This window comes from Carassius gibelio, chromosome B8 (assembly GCF_023724105.1).
Source record: "Carassius gibelio isolate Cgi1373 ecotype wild population from Czech Republic chromosome B8, carGib1.2-hapl.c, whole genome shotgun sequence".
NCBI classification, from domain to species: Eukaryota; Metazoa; Chordata; class Actinopteri; order Cypriniformes; family Cyprinidae; genus Carassius; species Carassius gibelio.
Genome location: NC_068403.1, coordinates 5,530,386 through 5,556,593, shown reverse-complemented (window position 1 = coordinate 5,556,593; position 26,208 = coordinate 5,530,386). Strand labels below are relative to the sequence as shown.

Genomic DNA, 26,208 nt, shown 5'->3' with positions numbered 1-26,208 from the left:
TAAGGCCCAAAGAAAAAAAACTGTAGGTTACATTTATGGGTTGAGTAAGAACTACTAGACAGGGTTAGCTATGGCTAAGAAATAATAATAATAATAGTAGTAATAAACACTCATTACATTTTGAGAAAAAATATCTCCACTTTCGAGGAAAAAGTAGGATAAAAATTTAAATATTACGTTTTTTCTCATAATTTAATGAGCTTATTCTCAACCATTTACGTTTTTTCTCAAAATGTAACTTTAACATTAATTTAACTTTAATTTCTACACTGTAAAAAATTACTGATGCAAAAAGTTGTACAAATGAGGAAATACATGTTGGCTCAACATAATGGTTGTGTCAAATAAGAAAAATATGTTTGGTCAATGATTGCATGATTTCCATGATTGTACTACAAAATGTTCATCAAGAGAAAATAAATAATTATGTTGAGATAACTTTTAACGTTGCACAAAAAATATTATGTTGGCCGAGCAAGAGAGAACAGCGTCAATCGTCTGAGCATGCGCAAAGGAGTTCTACCAGGCAGCGCTGCAGCAGGCTGGAGTCACGACATTGCATTGGTGAGTACTTTGTGCTGCGAGTTAATGAGCAAATTTAGGTTAATAATATATCGATTGTCTATCAACAAAGTTTGAAATAGCTTTATTGTGAGTACCTACAGTGATTAGCAGTGCTGGAAAATAACGTTTAACTCATAAAGCTTAGCGTTCCTTTCCAACTGGCATGTGATTTAAAGTCGACCCTAATGCTGTGTTCACACCAAACGCGAATAGAGCGTCAAATTCGCGTCTACCGCGCCTAGTTTGCCGCTTGACCATTTTGAGATCATTCGCTTCATTCGCGCGAGTAATTCGCTTCATTCGCGCGTGGAATTAACTTCACAACAGACGCGAATTCGCGTCATGGGGGGGCTTCTGCCAGCTGAGTTCACGCAGCATTTTCAACCGCCATTTTTATTCGGATAATTTTCAAAATATTACTGTTACTGTGTCATGAAATGTAGTTTTAAAAGTATTTCAGGCGAGAATGTAGTTGTTTTAAACTCAGATATGTGGTTTATTTATAATGACAGCGTCTATTTAAAAAAAATGTGTTTCGCCGATCTCGGAGATGAGCTCCGTCATCATGTATCCGCCGAGAGCAGCCTCGGCTCGGCTAGACCTTCTGACATTTGCCGCTGGCTCTGATGTCTCTTTAGTGGTTCAAGATAAAATATAATTTGTTTGGGGTAAAATGAAACGTTTCTTATCTATTGGCCTTTATTCAATTTATTTATTAATATGTTTTTTATATACATATATGTCCTTTTTATTCCTGTCTCTATAGAAATATGTACTTTTGTCATATAGCTCCGGTTGACTGCTCACTGACAACATCTGTCGTTCCTCCTTGTTGAATGAGTGGAGAAGGGTATTCCTGCACAACCGGAGGCTGCAGGAACATACTGTTGAATGAGTGACTCCTAGCAGGCTCCTGATTGGTTAACGCGACGCGAATTGACGCCAAAGTTGAAATTTTTCAACTCGGGCGGCAGACGCGAATTCGCGTCAAACGCTAAATGCACAAAAAGCACCTTCGCGCTTAACGCGCGTTTCACGCGAAACGCCCTATTCGCGCGTCAATTCGCGTCATTCGCGCGAACTAGACGCGCGAATGAGGCGAATTCGCGTCTTCCGCGCCGCGCTTAACGCCCCATTCGCGCCGCGAGACCTCCAGACGCGCATAAACGCGCCTTTGCATTGACTTAACATTGAAATCATTCGCGCCAGACGCTCTATTCGCGTTTGGTGTGAACACAGCATAACGGTTATTAAGCATGACATGTTCCCGTTTAATATATTTAATGGTCAATATTTTCAAATTCCATTTACATTTTGGCTTATGATATATATGATAATTGACTGTAACAGACAGCTAGTCTTGACAACTTGTGCTATTGCTATCACGGAGTGACTGATAATTTAGGCTAACGTTAGTTCTAACTGTTAGTGGCATTCAAAGCACATGTGCCTTCGTGTTAGCAGCTAGTACTTTGCACAAAGCCTCAATTTGCAAGAGTGAAATAACATTTCAGTCTGATAAAATTAAATAAAGAGTTGTGCTAACACGAAAATTAATAGCTGCTAATGTTATCAGATTTGTAAGCTGTTTAACGTTATCAGTTTTCCCAACGGTTACATGTTTCCGTTTAATATTTTTAATGGTCAATATTTTCAAATTCCATTTGCATTTTGGCTTATGATATATATGATAATTGACTGTAACAGACAGCTAGTCTTGACAACTTGTGCTTTTGCTATCACAGAGTGACTGATAATTTAGGCTAAGAAATAATTTGCTTTGCTTTTAATTGTTTGCTTCTGAATCTTTCATTACCCACGGGTTTGTGCTGAATTCTTCCGCATCTACCCTATTGACCTGAAGTCAGCCATTCCTGACATCGCTGGACAATCACACCCAGGGGTTGCTAAAGATGTACAGAGCCAAAAGCAAGACTGGGAAGGTGGAACAACTTGGATGAAATTCTGGAACAACTGGATGCCCAGGTATATTAATCATTTCTTTGTATAAAATATAACAGTGTTAAACAGTGTAACATAATTTACTGATACCTGTTCAAGAGAACAAACTGCCAACAGCTCACTGCTCCACAAAAACTTAACTGCAAAACTCAACATTTTAATTTCAATGTCTCTGGCAGTTGAGTTGATAATTGTCTTGTGACATTTATCCATTGCTCATTATGTAAAAAATAGAATTATATTATATGATCAGAATTTGTCAAAAAGGTTCAATGTATACATCTACAATACATGTACAAATCCCACAAATACATAATATAATGTATGCCATAAATGGCGTTCAGAGATGATGGCTTATTTTTTTGCTTGTGGGATGTCACACGTATTGTTTACGTTATCTTATTTACATGGAGTGTACATGGAACCTTGGTTGAGATTTTGATTATGGTGCTATTTTATTGTTTCAATTGGTATGGATAACAAAATGGGCAAAGCAGTCAACTTCCCTGATTAAGACCTTGAGATCAACATGTATGCATTAGAGAGAAATATTTTGGTGTCGTATTAAGCTGTTTTTCTCCTATCATATAGCTCCGTTTGACCAGCACCTACATACTGGGCAGAATTGACTCATTTCACCATTGGTTAATCTTGATCAGCCTCATGAAAGTCACCTGACATGCTATTGGTCAATATGACTGAACAAAAAACAGCCATCGTGCGCACAGCATGTTTGAGATCTATTTTAGGACTGTTAGAAAACCACTCTCAGTATCTAACCTAAGTAGACTCTGGTAATGTTATTCAAACAGTCTTAAAGGGATACCCCACTGACATTCTTCTAAATATCTTCCTTTCTGTTCAGCAGAAGAAAGAAATTCATACAGGTTTGAAACAACATGAGGATGAGTATATGATGACAGAACTTACATTTTTCGGTGGAGTATCTCTTTAAGGGATCTGTAGACTTGCTGCACTTGTTAGCTGATTATCCCCCTCAGATTGTAATCTTGATTGTATTTCAGGAAACTATTTCATGAAGTTGGTTGAAATGACGCCCAATGGTGAAAAGAGTAGGTGATCCTAAACTGTTGGGAGAGTATATGTGTAACCCCTTTGTTAATTAAGCGACTTAATAATGTCTTATTGATGGTCTTTTTGGCAGACCACAGATCTAACTACTCATTGAAGGTCTGCTGTTCTTAGTGGTCTTCCCCTGTACTTGAGAGAGCCAGCTTCAATTTCAAAGACTATTAAGGTAATTAATTTGAATATCTTTATTATGGTATTACTGTTTGTGATGCGGTAGTGATTGCATAAGACATTATGCTTTCAGTCTGACACTAAAAGACATTTATTGTGTTTCACAGGATACTGAGGCACTGGGGCCACACACAAAGGCCATGCAAATGGGGATCCTGAAAGTGACTGACAGTTCTACCAACTCAGGACCATATCCCACAGTGGTCAATGTGGCTGTAGTACTGGAGGAGGAAGTTATCATGGACAATCTGGGAGACTTCACAAATTCCCTCATGATGGTTGTTTCGGCACTGGTTGAATACTTGTGTAATATTTTACTTGAGCCTAACAGGCAAATTCATATGTATTTAAATAAATAAATAAAATGTTTTTTTTATCAAAGCCTAGTGTGTAGTTTATTTGAAATAATGAAAAATAGACTATTTTGACCAAGATTAAATATTTAATACAACAATTTATTTCAATTTTAGTCTGCTTGTTGGCCCAACAAGCTATGTTTAGTCAACAGAAAATATTTAATTGACACAACATTCTATTTCAAGTTCAGTCTACATGCAGGGGTAGTCAGCACAACACAAAAAAGTTGGTTTCCGCAACTTAAATTGGGCCAACTAAAAATTTTAGGTGCAACGGGTCACTAGAAATTTTTATGTTGGAGAGGCATATTTTTTTTTACAGTGTATTTGGTATTTTTGCTCGGCCCTAATCCTCTTTCGTACTCTTCCAAAAAGAACATACATACTATAAATTTAATATTTACTTCAATGGTATGAGATTACAGGATGCTTTTAACATATTTCCTATTAAACTGTCACCAACTGAACAGCAGTGGTCAAACTATTTAAAATACTGTATAGTGAAATAAGCTAAGCCATTCATTTTCGAATTTCAACATCACTTGTAATGATTTTAAAAAGCATTTAATGTGCTTAATGGTTGAAACAGAGCTTTTCAAAACTCTTAATCATTGTTTCGAAAGCGCAGCTGAATCAATGTCAATGTCAATGTCATTGTTTCAAAAGCGCAGTTGAATCAGTTTGATTAAAATCAGAATCATTTGATTCAGATGTCCTTCGGGTATCGTGAATAATTTTATTTAGATCATAGTCTCAGCCTCAGTCGTCACACCCACGGACCACTGGCTAAACGTCTGATACATATGGGACACAAAGTGGAACACTTCAGGATTGTTAAAGTCGTCATCGGATTGGTTGAATTTTACAGGATTTCCGTGAGACGAGTCACGTTTTTTAACATTCCGCCTGGAAACAAAGATGCCGTGAAACCAAACCTCTCACAAAAGAAGATAGCTGTTGTGTTTACAACTGTGACAACGAGTGCTTATCAGGATCAACTAAACACTGGAGTTTCAAAAGTATGTGAAATATTTAAAGTTCACGGCATAGAATCTTAGAGTTTTACACACCGGTCTATTATTGTGGCAACATTTCCACGCTTCGTACGTGACGATGAAAGAAACTGTGATTGGTTGTTTGAAATGTCAGTCAAATGGCCTCATGGGTGGGCCTTGGCCAATCAAAGCTGCCATCAATTGCGAGACTATTAAGATTGTAATTTCAGAGCAGATTTTTGAACAAATTTCATTGCATGTTCCTGTTGCTCAAGTGGTAGAGCATTGTGTTAGCAGCGCAAGGTTGTGGGTTCAATTCCAAGGAAACACATATTAGATAAAAAATGTTAGCTTGAATGCACTGTAAGTCATTTAGGATAAAAGCGTCTGCTAAATGTAAATCATATTGTTAACGTTAGTGTTCCTGTAGCTCAAGTGGTAGAGCATTGCATTATCAAGCGCAAGGTTGGGGGTGCGATTCCCCGGGAACACATGATAGGTAAAAATTGATAACTGAATAAAAGCGTCTGCTAAATGCTTACATTTTATTTTAATCTAATTTAAATGTTAATTGACTGATTATGGAGTGCAGATCGAGAATCTTTTGATTCAGATCTGGTCTTCGGTGTGCATATCAAGAAATCTTTATTTCAGATTTCTTTTTTTATTAAACCGTACATCAAAAAAATATGTATAATATAAAGTAAAAAAATTACTGTGGTTTTACAATAGTAAAATTATAACCATTATTATTATTATTTTTATTTTTTTTACAATTTTATACAAAATACCATGGTTAAACTATGGTTGGTGTAGCCTTGGTTTAACTATAACCATGTTTTATTTATTTTTTTCAGCTTAAAGAGAACATAGGTTAAATATTAATTTTAAATCATACCTATGCCGTAGGTTCTGAAGCAAGAAACTGTGATTTAATTTCGTAAAATGGTTCAGAATTTAAAAATCATCCTTTTTTTGGTACTGATTCCAACACATTAGTTAAAGTAATTCAGCCCACAGGAGATGTAGCCATCTATCTATATTAATACTGTCCTGGACACCTTTGTTCTGCTGTCTATAAATAAACAAAATCTAAAACAGTACACACAACATCTTCATTGTTAAAATTATAGCTTTATTTTTTCCAGATACAAATTTTCCATTTCACTTATTTCAACATTTTGGCTCCCAATTTCTCCTGAATGGAGAGAGTAAGTCTGTTGAAAAACAAAATCAAAAAAACAAAAAGAACAAGTTCTCTTCACAATATGTACAGGCACATATACACAATTGTTAGCAAACTATACACAATACAAGTACAAAAGAGTCTTTAGACTGGATTTAAGCTCTCTTTTAACCCCAACTTCATTAGAAAATTACCATATATTATTTTTTTTTACCCTTGTATAAAAGTTGTGTAAAACTCGGTGCCGGGAAAGGGCTCCATAAACACCAACAATTCTCTAAACAATGGTTTATCTGCAAAGATACAAAGCCATATTCCACACAACTGGTAAAACAGAAAATCGCAAGACTGTACAAAAAGAAGGTTTCGCAGGATTCTCTTAGAGAAAACTGTACATAACGGGAGATTCTCCAAAAAACCTCACCGTCATGTACGAAGCGCTACAATTACTTACTTACAAATCTCATGCATACACACACGCTTTCTTCTGTGTTCTTATGAGAGTCATGCACTCATAACGCAGTCCATCGAGTGAACCTCTCATAAAGCACCCCAATCAGAAAATCCAATCAAATCTCAAGCATGCATCAGCCTATAATAATAAAAAAATACACCAAGAGGCCAAACACATTCAACAACAGGCTAATAAACATACACAGGATGAGCAAACTAATGTTTCCCATTTTTAAAACACAGCTCTGTGCATACATTAGTATGATGATGCGTAATAGCTCAAAATCACATAAATAAATGCAGGGACAGGAAAGCCTTCAAAAATACATTTGAGATGTCCAGATAGCATTGAATTCATTATTTTCAGCTCTGTTAAAGCATATGACGTCAGCTTCATGATCAAACTACAAAACAATTAGACAAGTGCTTCAGGCGAAAAACAAATCATGACCGTTTTAAGAAGCTAAAAAGAACAGATGCACAAAAAAAAAAAATACAATTTAATTTACACCAGCTTCACCTGTGACAACAAGATTGCTCTGGAAAATGAGCCGAAACTGCAAACTAGAAATGATCGAGCTACACATAGATTTATACTGAATCAACGGCTGTAATCACGAGTACAGAATCTAAAAGCCCCGTATGATCTTCACAACAGGCAACAATCGTGCCACAGTTCATCTTTTCCTCCATTTGGCAAGTAATGTCAAGCATGTTTTTTTAAATCGGTAGACGTTATAAAAAGTAACAAAGAAGGCACCATGGCGGTCATGTATAAATAAGCATTATTTACAATATAATAAGTTAGTTTCTATTCAGTGTCTGATGTAAACAACTTTCAGTCAGACTGCTGCTTTTCTAATCATTGGGACCAAGTGAATAAAGATGCTATTCTCCATTTGCCAAGTCGAAATCCAATGACCCAAATGTCCCAGTTTTGTGTCAATACCTCCCAAGGGACTGGAAAACCCAGCTGCATTGCGATTTCATTTGAGACTCAAAACGCTTGAGATTGAATCTTTAATTGTTTTCGCTTTTGCTATTAAATACAAAGCAGGCATTAAGAAATCAATGCCATTTACTGTAAGTGTGTGTGAATCTCACAAAACCTGCAGAAAGATCTGGGATTTATCTCACGCCTAAATCAAAAAAATTTATTTGAATTGAAAGTTGTTGTGCATTACAACATCTTTATAAGATTTAAGAATCAATGCAAAAACCTATTACAATGAAAAGTGAAAAACAATGATATATTAGTTGAAGTTTAAGAATAAGGTATATTGTGCAAAATATAATTTCTTAATTCTTTATCTCTTGTTTTTTGAGAAAAATGTGACCCATACATATATTTTATTAGGGTTCAATCAGAAATCTGCCTAATGAAGTAAAGTTAATCAGCTTATGATAATACAAACCAAATTAAGATGATCACATTTAACAACTTCCAGATATTTGAGATACTAACAACAGTGGAAAACCTTTTTTTCTTTTTTGTTGCATGCACACCTAAAGCTACACAATAACGTGCACACAAATATTGTGCTCTTATAACTTGTTATGGCACTTGTGTGCATAGACTTACTCTACAGTCCCTGTAAAAGCTTAATACTTGTTTTGATCTGCAATACTAATGTAGACATTTTAGTATAAAAGGTTAACACCACACGGCCAAAGTCAGTCTTTGAGTTTGGGCTTTGATTGTGGAGGAGTAGAACATTTTGTACGAAATACTCCATGTACAGTAGAAGTTAATGTGGGATTTGTCCGCTGTTTCGTTGAATCAGTTCATAAAACTCCATACAGTGGATGTGATCACTTGAATGGAAATAGAAATGGTATAAAAAGTGTCTCAGCATGTCACAATATGTGAGAGCTGCTTCAGTAGTGTCATTAAAATCTGAATTAGGTAAACTTCATATATACAGCAGAGCCTTTCAGACAAACACATCACAATTAACCATGCACACACACACTTCCTGTCAGCCAATACTCCTGTGAATTGCAATCCTTCTCCAATAAATTTCCCATTAGGGTTTCATCGGAAGAAAGTGATCATTACTTCATTTCCTGTTCCCTTTTGTTAAGAATATGCAGGTAGTTTATGTGAACGGTTGTGGAAGCACACATGTGTTTGGCGTAGTGGTTGCATTTCATCAGCTGATCACATGAGATAAGACGTGATTATAGGTAAAAGGTCAAAGCCTAAAGGTCAGTGACTTTATTCTCCACCAGGGCGGCGACCTGCTGAAGACGATACGCCAACTGCATCTTCTGACCCGCAGCGTCTTCTTCCAGAGACATGATAATCTGCATACAGCACAATATAAAGGAGTATTTTAATTTGCTCTAGCACAAACATCATAAGAAGCTTATATTAATCCCATACTGACCTGATCATAGTATTTGTTGATATACTTGTACAGCTCATGCAACGCCACCAAACTGTTCATCTCAGATGCAAAGCTCTAAAAACAGACAGTCATCAGAATCTTAAAATAGAAGGTTTAAGTGTCCATGACAAAGAAAAAGAAAAATCTTTGAAAAAGTATAAATAAAAACATATTTTTCCTCATAGCTAAAATCCATTTAAGTAGTACTATATATATATATATATATATATATATATATATATCTATATCTATATATCTATAGATATATATATATATATATATATATATATATATATATATAAATATATATATATATATATATATATATATATATATATATATATATATATATATATATATATATATATATATATATGCGCTTAATTTTTGACAATTATACTTTTTAATTGTCACATTACTTTGACATGGTGTTTTTTACACTAATATCATGAATTATTAATTGCAAAAATGTTTAATAATTTACATTTATTAATTCAATAAGTTATCATACCTGATGATTTTAAATAAATCATTTCAAAATAAACAAAAAATATATATTTTACAATTATTACCTTAAAAATGACCTGGAAACCACATGGCAATTACATTTTAACAAATATTCTTAATTAAAAATATATACTTTAAATGTTTTAAAATGCTAAAACAAAATTTAAACACGCCACATGACCTTTAAATATCATGTACTAGTTATTCAAAACAAAAAAATATATTTTACAATTAATAATGTACTTTTTTTTTTTTTTTTATTACAAAAATCATGTACTACTAATTAAATAATTTTAATAATTTACAATTTCGAATTCAAAAAGGTACACACCATATATTATAACCCGATCAATTAATATTTCAGAAGTTAAAAACACTCATCACAAAAAAGGACTAATGAAGTCGCTGCATGTGTGAATTGCAAATGTTTGTTGGAATAAATTAATAAGACAATGAATGAGTGTCAAGTCGTTGACCCTTAAACTAAACATTCCATTCCAGGATCTCAATGTGGTTTAATACTTTTAGACCCTGCTATGAGTTAAAACGTTACAGTTAGAATTTCATTTCTATTAGAATAAAATTCAGTCTCACCCCTGACAGCTCTGTGAGGGTTGAATTCATTTCCTGGTAACAGCCAGACACGGCGTTATGAATATCACTGTAGTACCTGCAGGAGAGGAAGAAGCTTTATAGCACTGCATATCATGAACCTCCTCTATCCAAATTTCAGTGCTAATAGATATGTTTGCAAAAGGCTACACTGCTATATAAGGTTCAGATTTTCTCACCTCTCCACCAGCTGCTTATATCGTGGGATTTCTCGGGCGTACAACAGCTTATTCACTGGAGAATCCTGAAGGACAAGACACATGACAATGAGCTCTTTCACTGCTACAGCGTCTTTCGGTTTTTACTTGTTTCCTTTTCTCCCTTTCCTGCCCTTGTTCATCTTCTCGCTCTACATGCACACTCTCACCATAATGAGGTCACAGCTAGAGAGGTCAAGAGGTTAATTACTGTACTGACCCGGCCCACTTTGTGCTCGGATGTAGTGCAGGAATCAATGAAGGTCTGTGCGATAACAGAAAGGACAGCATCCACGCTATCCGTCACCTGCACGTCAAAGACGAACTGAGGATTCTTCAAGATGTTGACCCAGAAACGCAAAGGTAAACTGCGGGTGGAGGGAAGACAAAAGTGCATTTAAATGAACATGCAATTTAATGAACAGAGAAACATCAGGGTTGCACACTTTCTGTCCGATGAATTTCCATGACCTTTTTAATCATTTGCAATTACTTAGTAAGGATTTCAAAAAATCCATTTAAATTCAGATTCACTAATTACATTTTCTGAACCTGTTTGACCAATTGATTGGGGGAATAAATAATTTAGTTTTTTTTACAAAAAAGCAAATTGAAATTGCTTCAATGTATTTATATAAAATTAAAATATGTATAAAAGTGTATATTCACTATAGACATTTGCACATTTCAAAAATTTCAGTATCTTATTATTGTTTCCAAATATTTAATCCAATGAAATTCAGATTAAGTAATTAATTGTTCAAACCAATTAGTGAGCAAGTTCAATCAGATGATTAGAGAAAAATAACTCTAGCTTGTGAATTTATACAATAAATAACTATAGAATTAAATATTTTCATGACTGTTTCATGATGTTTGCAAATATTTGTAATTACACGATATGGATGTTTAAAAATCATTCAAATGCAAATCAGTTTGAATGATTCAGACCAATTTTCAGACCACTGAAAAGAAATTGTTCAAAATAAATAACTCACTCACAAATCAGACATCAAAGTTTTTTGCAAGAATGGCTTATTCTACAAAAGCAATATTTAGCTAATTTAATATTTTAGAGAGGTGCAACAAATTTTGCACTGTATGAAATGTTTCAAAAATGTATTTAATTACCAATGAAGCAGGCACACACAATAAAATATACACACACAATAAAAAAAGCAATCAACTTCAAATGTTCTAATAACCTCGTAAAACCTTATGAAAATGCTTTATTAAAAAGTTTTACAGAACTAAGCTATATGAGGGAAATAGCACTGACCTGTTTGTTTTCCATATGTGAACGGTCTCTGGGTCGTCAATCCCGTGTTTCTCTGCCATGTCGTCCAGGAAGTCAAAGAAGAATCTGACAGCGATGGGTGGAGGCCGTGTCCTACTCAGTATGGCTACAAAGACATCATCTACAAACTTCTGCAGAGTGCCCTGAAGATACACATTTGTAAACACAGAGCAGTCAGCGGCAGAAGACGGATCTCAAACGAACAGGATTTGTTTGACGTGGCGTGTGCTGTATTAAAGATCAGATCTCCCGTACCTTCATAGAAAGCAGTCGTGTAAGGTAGATCTCAGGAATGGCTTTTGCCCGCTCCCGCTCTCTCATGCTGCTCTTCCTGTGTTTGGGGATCTCAGAGTCCTCGCTCGGCTTCACCAGATGCCACAGACGAAGACCTTCCTCCTCCTCTCCCTCCAGCATGGGAGTTTCTACAGCAACACCAGATATCGAGGAGACACGTATCATTTTTTGCTTTCTGGTGGTCAGTAATGAAGTGAATAGATTGAAAAAGAGATGGCCATTTACGTTCGATTGAGCAAAAAGTATTAAGCTTACTCTCTCCAGTCTGATAGAACTGATTTACTCCAAGTGAACTCTGGGAACGAGGGATGAGAGCCACAGTGGCCCCATCAGGCACCTGATCAGAGAAAAGAGAGAGACTTAGAGCTAAATCAATCAACCAAACAGTCAACGAATCAGCTAACCAACCAACTCACAAAATCAACCAAAATAAATTCAGAAAATGAAACAAACAATAAATTCAAAAAAATCAACCCAACCAAGAAAAACACAAAAAGCAACCAAAAAATACATTAATAAAATCAACCAAACAATTGATAAAGTGAACCAAACAATAAATGAATAAAATCAACCAACTCACAAAATCAACCAAAAATGTATTCAGAAAATGAAACAAACAATAAATTTAAAAAAATCAACCAAGAAACACACACAAAAAACTAAAACAATCAACTGGCTGACAAAACAAAAAACTAATAAAATCAACAAAACAATCAGCTCAAAATGAACAAAATAATAAAATCATAAAATAAACCAAACAAAAAATTCGTAAAAATCAACCAAACAATCAACTCAAAAAAGCAACAAAAAATAAATTCATAAAATCAACCAAACAATCATCTCAAAATCAACCAAACAATTGATAAAATGAACCAAACAATAAATGAATAAAATGAACCAACTCACAAAATCAACCAAACAATAAATTCATAAAAATCAACAAAATCAACTCACAAAGTCAACCAAAAAATAAATTCATAAAATCAACCAAACAATCAGCTCAAAATCAACCAAACAATTCATAAAATGAACAATCAACTCGCAAAAAAACTACAAAAAAATTAACCATCCAACTCACAAAATCAGCTAACCAACTAACCAGTCAATCAACCAACCAACCAACCCATCAACCAGTCAATCTTATAGTCAAGCAACCCTCAAATCAACCAACCAACCCATTTGTCTTGAATGCAAAAATTCTTGAAAGTAAATGTCCAGCTGTACCTTGTAGTGCTGTAAGGTGTTGATCCGTTTCCAGCGACCCTGAACGATGGCTGTGACATCATCATCTGAAAGAGTCAGGTGACCCGCCTGGCCCGATCGCCACTCTAACAGAAAACAATATGCAAAACAAAGCTTTAAGAAAAAAAACAGTTTTTCTTAGTCGTGACTAGTCTGGATATATCTCACAAAACCGTACCAAGGTCCAGTGAGTCTGCGGCTGGTCTTTGGGAGTATGGTGCTCCTTTATAAATCTGGTCCAGGATTTTATCTTTAACCTGAGTGATGGTGTCAGAGTCCAGAACTTTAACAGGACAGGGCTGGACCTCGACACCGCTCTTCACCAGCACAGTCAGAGTCTGAGAGGGAAACAAAAACTCGGTCTTGATAAGAGTTCTTCATGTAGGAGTTGTGTTTTAATAGCAATGAGATGGAAGCGTTACAGAGACGCACCACTGAGCAGTATTCAATGTCCTCTCGGAGCAGGTGGCTGTCGTTCAGAGTGCGCTTGGCTTTGCCCGTCACTACATCCACTGGTCCTTTATCCACCTGGTATTTAATAGCCCTGTACAACTTGTAGAGAGGCTCTCCAGCAACCTCCTGGTGAAAATACACCCAAGATAAATACATATTGAATCATTTTTATATTATTAACTAAACTATATATTAAAATATATCTCGTAAATGATACAATACATGATTGTTTTTCTACAAGTAATATAAATTCATTATATATTTATTTACATAAAATGTGTTTATTGTGAAAAAATATTATTATAATAATTTAAAACTCTAAATACAGATATTGATTTATTCTGCATAGAACTGAAGCAATCACATGCTCTGATACCTTAAGAAATGAGTAAAGACAGATGGACATCCAGTTGGTCAGCATCTTCTCCACAACGGTCTCTGTCCTATAGATGACGACATGTGTGGAATATCACTTCAGATTAGATTTACTATAATCAGATCAGGACAGCTTGTTGTTGTTTTTACACAAACACATGATGCACTCATTGGAAATGTATTTACTTCAGTTGAGCTATAACCTTGTTACATTATTTCTGTCTGGAGTCTCCGAGACCACAGGTAAAACATCAACAGAAGCAATTCATTTTCATAAGATAGAGGTCTCTTATTAGTCTGCTTCTTATGACTTAATGAATATTATTGAAAAAATGTGCTCTTGAAAACCCCACAATGTTACAAAACAGCAGAATTAAAACATATTTCTGAACTACCACCTGCTTTGTGGTGAACTAGAAAGTTAAAGCTTCAAAATTAGGTCTACTGGGTTTTTAAGAGAACAAACTCTCAATATTGTATATAATAAAATAGATATAATACGAAAAGCATAAATAAAAATATGTTTGCATGCACTGTAGGTTGTTTTAGGTCAAATAAGACAAATATATGTTTGCCAAATAAGTAGAAAGTGCATGTAAAATACCTGCGCAGCATGAGTTTGGGGTTTTTGGCCACGTATTGCTGCATTAGATCCCCCAGCAGGGTCTTCATCACATCTGTGAAGTATTCCAGCTTATCATGAAGGGCCATCGTGAGAAGAGATGCGACGTAACCTCTGTCCCTCTGTGAGAAACTCTGCTGTGCTTCCAGAGTATGAATGAACTAGAGAAACCAAGACGAGAGTTCGCCAGCTTTAGTGCCATCAGATGCTGCCTAAAATGCACTGCAAGAGCACACTAGTTTGACCAATTTCAATCAAACAGCTTGAGCTTTCAAAACACTGCAGGTGTAAAACATCTACAAAGCCTCAGCATGTGACGATGGATAAATATTTAAAATGCTGAAGTTGGACGCTGAAGTTTCTGCGCCGCTGCTTGACAGTTTGGCAGATTAAACGCAGACAAAGCATCAAGAAAGAAGATAGCGACTGAGATTCCCTCCCCAAAAAAAGAAAATAAAAAACCCTCTCACCACTAAACAGGCATCCAGCTGCATTCAGTGCAAAATGAATATTACATTTGCTTTCTTTTTCATCTTTTGTTTACTCTTTGAGGTGAAATAACAGCTCCAGAAACAGCAACTGACGTGCTGAATACGCCAGCAGCATAAACACTGTAATTACACTTTTCCTGGACAGGAAGCTAGTGCCGAAAACAAAGCACTTCACTGACCCGTATAAGGAAGAGTCTGTTGTTGAGCAGGTTGTTGAGCTGACCCAGGCCCTGCTCCACCGTCTGCCTGCGAGAATCAGGCAAATCCAGATTCTGACTCAGCGGCGCACCCTTCTGGCCGGGGAAGAAAACACGCTCTGCATATGTGCGGTAATCCAGAAAGGGGATGCCAGGACCACCAACATCACTGCTCAAATCCATCATCTCCGTCATCAGATCTGGAGGGCAGGAAGAAGTCAGTTTAATGGTGCATGTGATGGATATTGTTAATCGAAAAGTGTCTCTCAATTTGCATGAATAAGAAGTGCATGCCATTAGTGCATATCTGCCTATCTGCTGTGGTTTCATCCTCTCTTCCACCATTCTCTCAGTTTTCTGCTCTGGACACGAACAGTGCTACGGACACTCTTTGCTCCACTTTAACATCTTGCTTGGACAACTTTTGCCCACTGTTGTCTAGACCAGCACGCACTGCCCCATCTGCCCCCTGGCTGTCCGAGGTTCTCCGTGAACATCGCTCTAAACTCAGGGCTGCAGAGAGGAAATGGCAGAAATCAAAAAACTCTACGGATCTCAGTGTGTATCAATCACTCCTCTCTTCCTTCTCTGCAAAGGTCTTAACAGCTAAAACATCCTACTACCACAACAAAATTAACAGCTGCTGTGACGCTCGGACACTATTCAAGACTTTCTCTTCTCTTCTTAATCCGCCGCCTCCACCTCCTCCATCGACTCTTACAGCGGACGACTTTGCAACTTTCTTCACAAATAAGACGAGATCCATCAGTGAACAATTCTCCACACCACAGACTGTGGAAAACTTCACAATGACTGATGCACACTCTTTATCCTCCTTCTCCCCACTCTCAGAGATGGACGTCTCCAAAATTCTCCTGTCCAATCATCCTACTACTTGTCCACTTGATCCTATCCCCACTCACCTCCTTCAAGCGATCTCTTCTTCAGTCATACCTTCACTTACTCACATTATCAACTCCTCTCTTCAATCTGGAACATTTCCCTTAGCATTCAAGCAGGCTCGGGTAAGCCCACTGCTCAAGAAACCATCTCTAAATCCAGCGCTTCTTGAAAACTACAGACCGGTATCCCTTCTTCCATTCATTGCAAAGACACTTGAGCGGGCTGTGTTCAACCAGCTTTCTATGTTCCTTGGACAGAACAACCTCCTGGACAGCAACCAGTCTGGCTTCAAAAGTGGCCACTCAACTGAGACTGCTCTGCTCTCGGTTACTGAAGCCCTGCGACGAGCAAGAGCAGCTTCAAAATCCTCGGTACTCATCTTACTGGACCTGTCTGCTGCTTTTGACACTGTTAATCACCAGATTCTCCTGTCCACCCTCAGAAAGATGGGGATCTCTGGAACTGCTCTCCTGTGGGTTAAGTCCTACCTCTCTGACAGATCCTTCAGTGTGTCTTGGAGGGGTGAGGTTTCTAAGTCACACCACCTTGCTACTGGGGTTCCTCAGGGATCAGTACTTGGACCACTTCTCTTCTCCATCTACATGACATCTTTAGGATCTGTCATTCAGATGCATGGCTTTTCTTATCACTGCTATGCCGATGACACCCAACTCTACTTCTCATTCCAGCCTGATGACCCGACGGTAGCTGCTCGCATTTCAGCCTGTCTGAGTGACATTTCTAGCTGGATGAATGACCATCACCTTCAGCTTAACCTTACAAAGACTGAACTACTGGTGATTCCAGCTAACCCATTGATTCATCACAACTTCTCTATACAGCTGGGCTCGTCAACCATAACTCCTTCGAGGACAGCCAGAAACCTAGGAGTTGTGATGGATCATCAATTAAGCTTCACTGACCACATTGCTACAACGACCCGGTCCTGCAGGTTTATATATATATGATAAAATAAACATTATATATAATAATAAGCAATATATACTATTAGTTATACTTTTTTATAATTATCATATCATATCATATATCATATATATATATATTTAATACTATAAAATATTGTAATATAGAATTTTATTTATTTATTATTAGTTATACTTTTTATAATTATCATATATTTATATCTGTGTGTGCATACATATAACTAGTGAAGGGTACCGAGACCCGGTATTAAAATGGCCCCGGTGCTAAATTATGAAAGACCGTAGAAAGATCTGACGGTATCGGTTCTGCTTTCGGTACTGGAGGAGAAAAAAATGTATGTACTTTGTATCTTTGCTTAATAATGTTATCGTGCACATTTTATCTCACCAAATATTTCTGATGTGCGATCATATTAAGACGTTTGTCTGTGAGATCTGCGAGATCTCTCATGCCGCTGCAGAGGCTGTCTGTCAGTCAGTCACACACACACACAACAAGAACGAGCGTGGTACACGCATAACAGTACGAAAACTCACGCTTAATACAAAGTGTGACGATGGCGTTCCAAAGTGTGGTTATACTTCACTAGAGTTGATGCAGGCAACGCTCGTTGTCATAAATGCAACAAAATTTTAGCATGTAAGGGCGGAAACACAAGCAATCTGTCAAAGCATATTTCAAAAGTGCATTATGTGCAGACAGAGAAATGCAAAGTTTTTGACTGCCTAGCTAGATCATCTCTGGTTGTTGCCCAATCTACGTCAGGTACGTTATGTATGCTAAAATCATGTTGAACCATGTTGAATCATGTAAAATCTCCCTAGTTTGCTAACCTTACGTAGAAGTTCTGTTTATAAAAATATAGTTTATTTCATATGTTTTACATTCATTTGTTTTTTTTGTATAATAGCTATTTGTTCAAACATGGCTGTTTCTTGCGCTACAAATAATTGTTTTATTAATTTTACATAAAAAGAAATGTTAATTCTGTTCTCAACCTGATCTAAAAAAAAACAAAACAAAAAAACACACACAACACAAAGTACCGATAAGAATACCGTTAAGCAGTATCGGTAAGAGTAGTAAAACTCATGTTTATCATGGTATATTATAGTTAAGACAAACTATATGGATGAACAAAGTGTTGCCATACCAGTGAACTCTTTCCTGCACTGGTCTCCAACATTTATCTCCAGAGTCTCCAGCTGCACCAGAACCTTTTTATAGTCTCTCAGAGCCTGTTTGCTCTTCCGCCTTTACAAACAGAGAGCGAGAGCAAACACAGGGTTAGAGCGCTACCCTCCACAAATGGATACCATTAAAATTCTCTCTGAGTGCTGGATGTGAGGCTCATTGTCATGACGACAAGCCCAGAAGGGCGAGGAATCTGCCATCTGAATCGACTTTACCTGTACATGAGAATGATAACCAGCACGATGAGAACGACCACCGCGGCCCCCGCTGCCAGACCGATCTGAGCTGGCAGAGGCACCGAGGAGTGTGAATCACTGTCATACTCCACTGGACCCAAGTCAAACGCCAGGCTTCCCATTAACACCTGAGCGAGACACACACACACACACACACACACACACACACACACGCGGAGGTTAGGATGTGATCGCAAAATGAAGACACTCACAATTCTAAGCAGGTGTGATACAACACAGCACGAAGCAATAAATTACATCTTTTTAAAGAGACTGGTTCCAGGCTGCAGTCGGTAGTAAAAACATCATTTTCACCGCAGAGAAAATTATTTTAATAATAACCCATAAACCATTGAAGACAGACCTACTATGAGCTCTGAGGCTCTTTAGAGATGATATATGCTCTGAAGAAGACTCAAGCCAGTGCATTTCTTATTTATTTAAAAGTCATGATTTTCACGTTATTTGCATTGCTTCATGTAAAGGGATGCACAATATTAAAACTCTTTAATTATTTTACGTTACAGCCAATAAATGTTATACTAATTTATACTATTTTGGTGAAATAATATTTTTTAATGTATTTTTTACAAAACATTTTTATAATATTTGTAATTTGTATTTGTTCATATATATATATATATATATATATAAAAAAACCTAAACTAATTTTAAAAGTTAATCTCATTTAAATTCAAATGCATTTAAAATAAATTTCATTATAATGCAGAGTATTAAATGTAAATTTTACTGTGTGCTAAAAGTTACATTTAACCGTGTTATTAGTATTTTTCAAGATAAACTTTTAAGTTAGTAACTTAAAATGGTTTAATTCTGAAGAATTTCTTTGAAATCCTCGTGGAAAAACATTTTGAAAAACAAAGTCTGATAAGTCTGTGCTCTATTAAACATCAAAAACATTCTGATTGGCTGCGATTTTGTCACTTCATGGAGTATGCACTTGGAAAAACTGTGATGCTCAAAACATGTCAAGTTACACTCAGCCAGACTGTATTTGACAACTGAATCAGAATAAAAAGAACTTTTGGTTATATTTAAAACTTAAAGAAAAAAACATGCCATGTAACAACTAAAGATGAGACTGGATACAGACTGACCTTTAGTGTGGGTAAGTCACTGCCTTCCAGGGCGAGAGGCTGTTTCTCAGGTGGTTCGCAGTACAGGTGTGTGTTATCCAGAGTCTTGACAACACACTCTTTGTCCCCGAGCCGGGCCACAACTTCCTCTTTACTCATAGCCAGTGTCAGTCCATTACCCTTCAGACACACAACACACATCCTCAGCAACCAAACTACTGTTTACAAGTGGACTTAAAGTAGAACTAAAGTATTTACTTAAATGAAATACAGCTGAAATCAAATAAAATTGTATTTTTGAAATAAAATATAATCAAATAAAATATTAGATGAAAATCTACATTTACAAACGTTGCCTTGGCAGCTTAACTGAAATACGTTTATTGCCTAAATAAGCACTGAAATTAATAAATCAATATCTAAAAAAATATATTTAAAAAGAACAAAACCTAAGAAAAAAATTACAGAAACGTCATGCAAACACTAAAAAAATGTAAGCAGTTAGTTGCAATTATATGTATTTTGTTGAACTAAGGCATCTAACAAATACACACACAAACACTGTACATCTCTGACACTCAACTCTCATTTGTTCAACTATTAATATAGGAACTGTTCTTATTAAATAATGTTTGTGTATACAAGCTGTAATTTCCTTTTCTTTATTTTGGAGTGCTAAAAATGTACAATCATCCCAATAAACGGTCCCAATCATCAAAATAAACAATCATCCCAACTGTTGAGAGTATAAAAGATGTTCGTTCATAGCACTAGAGAATCGATAAGCTAGTGAATAAATATTTGTGGGAATTTCTATTTCTATACTAAAATATTGATACTTGCCACCCACGATCTGATACATTGTCATCAAGCAAAATTTTGTGATGCTTTGCTGTGGCATGTATATATGTCTTAAAATGATGCTAAAATTCCACTGGTGGACCATCAACAAAACAGAATCACACAGAAATGCAAGCACCTCTACTGCCAGGACTCCTCCAGGCTTGAATCGGATGGACGTTCCTGGTGACTCACTGTTGAGCTGTAATAATTCTGGGTTTGGGTGGTACGTGAATGGCTTGTTCTTGATGGTGGGAAAGTCGATGTGCACATTGTCCATCTCGAACCACACTCGCACGATCCTGGATTTTGGCTGCACCGCAGGGCTCTTGCAAATCATCCTCTCCGAGGTCACATTGGTGCACAACTCCTGAATCTGAAGACAAACAGAAACATATGCACTACTGCACCTCAGAGAACATTTCCTTTCATGCGCTTGGAGTGTGAACAAGTTGAAATTTGGTCAAGTAAATGGTTAAACTGTCTCTGAATAAATATTTGAATCTGTGAGAATGAATCAAATGTATAAGTCCTGTTTGTATTCATTCTGAAAACCAATTCTGTTTGATATGAAAAATTGGTTTAACAAAATCTGTGAAATGAGTTTTCTGACTGTTTTACCATAACCAAGGGATCCTTGACAGAAACATGTGTGCGTCGACGACTTCTGACTCCGGACCGCTCTCCAGGCTCAAAAGATACCGACATCTTCGGCTGCTGAGCGACATTCAGGTTTCGGCCGGTCACGTTTATACGACGCCCACCCCTAAATGTCAATGAAAATATTAGAGGAACACGATCTCATGATGTAGATGTAGAAGAGATAACTAGAACAATTAATGTCTGTATAGGTTTCTTCTGTTGAACACAAAAAATAAAATATTTTTAAGAATGTAGGTAACCAAACAGTTGATGGTAGCCATTGACTTGCATAGTATTTTTTTATATTATGTATTATAGAAGTCAATGGCTACTTCTATCGTGCTCAGTAAAAGAAACTCATACAGAGATAGAACAACATTAGGGTGAGTAAATGATGACAGAATTGTCATTTGAGCACACATACCCGTAGAAACTCTCCATAGGTGTTGCATCAGTAATCACTGGGTCTTCCGTGTAGCTGAAAAGAACACTTTCCAAAATCCTCTCGGCTTTTCCAAACACCACTTTGAGTGGCACTCTTCCAGTTTGGTTGGAGTGACTGGTGCGACAAATCAGCTGTGTGTCACTCACTACATTGCTTATAGAAAAAGAGAAAAAGAAAACTTAGACAAATGCGACTTGCAGCATCTTTTCAGTGAATTGCATTCACATTTTGTGTCAATAAACGGATGATATAAAGTGCTGCAGGAATGACATTTTCGTTGAGAAAAACGCATAAACGAGTTAACATTTTAGCACTTCCGGTTCCATCGTCCCAAAGTCAACGGATTTTGATAAAGGCTTTTAGTTAAATGCCTGAAAAAAGGTCTGTGGTGAACAAGCTCAAGATATTTTTATGTTTTATCCTACAACATAAAATACATCAATTATACCACACTTGTGATTTTTTTAAAGTCTTAACTTTCTTGAAAAAGGTAGTTGCTAACAAGAGGATAAATGTAATGGCAAAAGTTGTTGAGGACATTAAAAGGGAAACTCATCTACTCACCAGTCCAATTTTACTGCCTTCTTATGTTTATAATTGCGCTCTTGCAAAATACTCGAACTCAAATATTCAAGAAAAATGTTTGAAAAATAAAAGAAGCTTAATTGGTAGTGACACTGAAGTCAAGCAGCAATGGTGTGGTTTGTCCGTATCCTTTTTACTTCTGCTGATTGTATTTAGGCTTCACAATTCAAAAGTTGTGTTCATCACAGAGCTCAATTTCTACAATAATTCAAAAACCAATGGAAAAATGCTATTGGGTTTTTGTCAAGGGAACCATGGTTATTATAGCTTCTGTGTTAGCCTATTAAATTACATGCATACATTACACAGCAGTTCTCTATTGGTGCTTACATGCGACAGGGCTCTGAGCCCAAAAAGGCCTGCAGGCCAGTGATTTGGTCGCTCCTTTGTTCTACTCGCTGTCCCGTCAGGAGCTGTGACCCATGGACCGTTAGCATCGTGCCCCCAGCTAAAGGCCCTTTTTCCGGTACAATCCTGCTCAGCTGTGGATTCTGATATGAGAACGTCTGCTGGGACTCTCCTCTCTCTGAACCTCTGACGGTGATGACGACCGGTCCGGCTGTGACATTTGCGCTGGCCTGGAGCTCACACACAATGCTGACAACAAAACCAGAATTGTGCACACATGAAATCTGACGCTAACTTGTCATTTTATTTGGTGTACCAAAACAGTCAATTTAATAGAGAAGCTGTACCTGGTAGAAATGCGATAGGCTTCTGGCAGAGGTATGCAGGTCACCCCTGCCACCGTAACTCCTGCCTGGACGTCCTGGAAGCTCTGGCCCAGATTCGATCCTTGGATAGTCAGCAGGATGCCGCCCTCCAGTGGCCCAGTCAGCGGCTCGACCTACCCACAGACAAAAGTTTGAGAAAATGACTATTTAACATTTAATTGACTGTTTTCTAATACAATCTGGCACATTGAGCTTAACACAAATTGTAACATGTACAAAACACACAGAGTGTCTTTTATAAATATATGTTTGAAGACCAAAATTAGCACCCACCGAGCATTGTGTGTGACTAATGGATGGCTTGCAAAGTAACTGAAATGACCATTTTTCAGTAACAATAGTAGGTTTAAACGGCAATGCCATAACAATAGTTTAAGCCTGACAGCTTTTAATCTTTCAAAAGCTACGCGAGCGAATCGAATCAAAGAGACACTATGCCTAAATTTGTTTTGCAACGCCACGCCAGGAATATTAGACCCGGTCTCTCCAGAAAATATTTGTTTGGTCTGATACCCAAAAGCAGTTGACATTGCATTTTGTCCGATACCCAAAACTGTATTAAATTAAGTCTTACATCAGCCAAAAAGGTTGACAGAGCAAGGCAGGGAACAGTAGAAAGCAGGAAACAATATGATGATAAAATAAACTGGGTTTAATTAATGATTTCTTTTTTTGGTAGCACTTTATTTTACAGTCCTGTTCCTCATGTACATACTATGTACTTATTATAATAGTTACAATAACTATGTAATAACTAGGTACTAACCCTGAACCTACCCCTAAACCTAACCCTACCCCATGAAGATACCTTGTATTACCAGAACTTTCTTAGATAAATACACTGTAAGTACACTATAAGTACATGTTAGTACACGTACTGTAAAATAAAGTGCAACCCTTTTTTTTGAATGACTTGGCACAAATCCAACCAAGTTTCACAAAAATAAAAAATAAATTCTTCTGGTTATACAACAAGCACTGCAACTGAAAATTACATACGTAAAAAAAAATAAAAGTCCTATTAATGTTGTTATATACATATATGTGTATATAAAAAAATATCTTTAAAATATTAATAGATTATTATTTGAATAATTAAATGATTAAATATAAATTATTAAAGAAATGGTTAATTATGAATGTGAATTAAAGAACGCAAATAAAAAATAAAACCATACAAATGTATGTACACACACACACACACACACACAGCTACTGAACACCCAAACTAGCTCCTTCAGATCCTTCAACACAATCTGTACACTTATGAAAAGATCAGTGACTGTTCTGACAGCTTTTGCCTTCACACTGACATTTATACAATCGGGAGAAGCTTTTATCCAAAAGTATATTCTTTAACAATTCATGCATTTCCTTGGAATCAAACCCATGACTTTGATGTTTTGAGACAGCTGATACCCTGACAGATTTATGATTGTGCAAAAAGACTAAATAAGCCGTACGGTTTGCTACAAATACTCAAGAAAAAGAACTAAAGCTAAATTAATTCCATTGACTTGCCAAAAAAAAAAAAAAAATCTTTAAAGGAAAAAACACAAAATAAGTTTCATGATTGGTGATACATTTTCTCAATTCGCCCACACAGTTTAATTTTGGACAGTGGATATGTGTACCTCAGTAATTATAGGAGCAGGACAGGTGTCCGCAGGTCGGCTGGTACAGGATTGGTTATACACACAGCCGGGGGTTTCACCGACACACCACACACATCCGTAATTGGCAGCAACCGCTCGACACTGGCTGCAGTCGGACTGTCCCACTGAGCAGTCATACAGCTGCACTGTTACACAGACACACGGATCACAGTGAGCTCACAACCAACAGACACAAAACTGTTACTAGCTGCTTCAATGAGTCACTTGTTGCTGTGGGTGATTCAATGGATGTTACACATGGTGGAAGTTTATTTGTCTGTCTGTCTGTCAGGTTTTTATAAACGACTGGTATACATATATACACAACATGTATATTTAATAATACTTCATTAAATTTAAAATAATTTAATATCAGCTTTATGTTGAGACCCTGATCATCCTCTGGGCTTTATTCTGTGATGACAACAGGATGGATGTACAAGTATTTTTGTTAAATATATTTATTAACTTTTTTTTAATTATATATTTTACATGCATTTAACGCAAGCAAAATAGAAAGTGCATTGATAACAATTCGAGTTAATTTTATGATTTTTGAAGATGCTCACAGGACTGCCACTGAATGAAAGATGCAGAAATGGTCGCGGTACTCACAGCGGAGATGTGGTGCTGTGTCTATACGCTGCGTCCCCCATTGCAGATAAACAGGAGCTGAATATTCAAACTGCTTTTCTGAGTATTGGAACTAAACACACACACACAAAATCAATGTATAATCATCCAGGTGCATGCAGACAAATTATGTGTGGCACCATCAACAAATCCATGTTTGAATTGCATGTGTTTTTCTGACTGGTGTCATAAATTACAGCTATTATCAGTGCAGACGTCACATGCACAAGTCTATATTAACTGCAGCGGCTGTGGGTAATTTGATGCTGCAATAAATAAATTTACGCTATTAATATCACCTGATGAGTGGCACACTTGAACACATGCGTCCCCGTCTCTGTGCTGCGGTTCAAAGTGGCTGGCAAGAGCAGCTCCTGGCCTTCGATGACCAGCACGCAAGCATAATCTTCCTCATCCTGTTTAAAATATCACACGGCATGTCACACAATCAAACGCTAATCATGAGCCGTCTCAAACCCCCTTCCCCCATTCCACATGCATTATCATAAATGAGTTCACCCAGACCCTCCTGAACACCGGGGAGTAATGGCCTTTTAAAATGCACAGCCATGAAACGTCAAGGCCAACATATTGACTCAGGCACAATGGATAGGGTGGGATGATAAGTGGCAGATGAGCATCACCTCAAATATGTCCAGGTTTTTGCCCTGCAGTAAGAGCTGGGTGTCAAAGCCAACAGGAACTAGAGGGAAGCTCTGCAGGGCCCAGACACAGGGACAAGAGTCAGGCCCACGGGGCGATGACTGCTCCTGTTCACAAGCACACACAGTGAGGGCAAGGGTTGGTCAGATAAGAAGATAATTTTTAGTTTAATGCAAATTA

The 26,208-nt window shown here is 36.9% G+C and overlaps 1 protein-coding gene and 1 long non-coding RNA gene across 6 annotated transcripts in view; one reads left to right on the top strand and one right to left on the bottom strand.

The window, feature by feature from the left end:
* The first annotated feature begins 268 nt into the window (after nt 1-268).
* On the top strand, nt 269-4,157 carry LOC127964206 (uncharacterized). The gene is made up of 4 exons (XR_008154999.1): nt 269-564; nt 2,429-2,550; nt 3,692-3,784; nt 3,897-4,157. It is a non-coding gene; the product is annotated as an uncharacterized LOC127964206 (long non-coding RNA).
* A 2,097-nt stretch (nt 4,158-6,254) lies between these two features.
* The window catches only part of LOC127963421 (plexin-B3), a 67,497-nt gene continuing 47,543 nt past the window's right edge, over nt 6,255-26,208 (bottom strand). For all 5 annotated transcript variants that reach the window (XM_052563328.1, XM_052563330.1, XM_052563329.1 and 2 more), the window contains exons 10-35: nt 26,010-26,135; nt 25,665-25,781; nt 25,348-25,438; nt 24,712-24,878; nt 23,039-23,190; nt 22,674-22,940; nt 21,738-21,911; nt 21,293-21,437; nt 20,811-21,047; nt 19,853-20,011; nt 18,714-18,862; nt 18,458-18,558; nt 15,439-15,656; nt 14,751-14,929; nt 14,148-14,214; nt 13,751-13,897; nt 13,497-13,656; nt 13,301-13,404; nt 12,332-12,413; nt 12,038-12,204; nt 11,765-11,925; nt 10,706-10,853; nt 10,468-10,532; nt 10,271-10,346; nt 9,170-9,244; nt 6,255-9,086 (exon numbers count right to left, since the gene is read on the bottom strand). In XM_052563328.1, the coding sequence (XP_052419288.1) occupies nt 8,982-9,086; nt 9,170-9,244; nt 10,271-10,346; nt 10,468-10,532; nt 10,706-10,853; nt 11,765-11,925; nt 12,038-12,204; nt 12,332-12,413; nt 13,301-13,404; nt 13,497-13,656; nt 13,751-13,897; nt 14,148-14,214; nt 14,751-14,929; nt 15,439-15,656; nt 18,458-18,558; nt 18,714-18,862; nt 19,853-20,011; nt 20,811-21,047; nt 21,293-21,437; nt 21,738-21,911; nt 22,674-22,940; nt 23,039-23,190; nt 24,712-24,878; nt 25,348-25,438; nt 25,665-25,781; nt 26,010-26,135 (3,639 nt within the window). In that variant the 3' untranslated portion in view covers nt 6,255-8,981. The remainder of the gene's footprint in view (nt 9,087-9,169; nt 9,245-10,270; nt 10,347-10,467; nt 10,533-10,705; nt 10,854-11,764; nt 11,926-12,037; nt 12,205-12,331; nt 12,414-13,300; nt 13,405-13,496; nt 13,657-13,750; nt 13,898-14,147; nt 14,215-14,750; nt 14,930-15,438; nt 15,657-18,457; nt 18,559-18,713; nt 18,863-19,852; nt 20,012-20,810; nt 21,048-21,292; nt 21,438-21,737; nt 21,912-22,673; nt 22,941-23,038; nt 23,191-24,711; nt 24,879-25,347; nt 25,439-25,664; nt 25,782-26,009; nt 26,136-26,208) is intronic.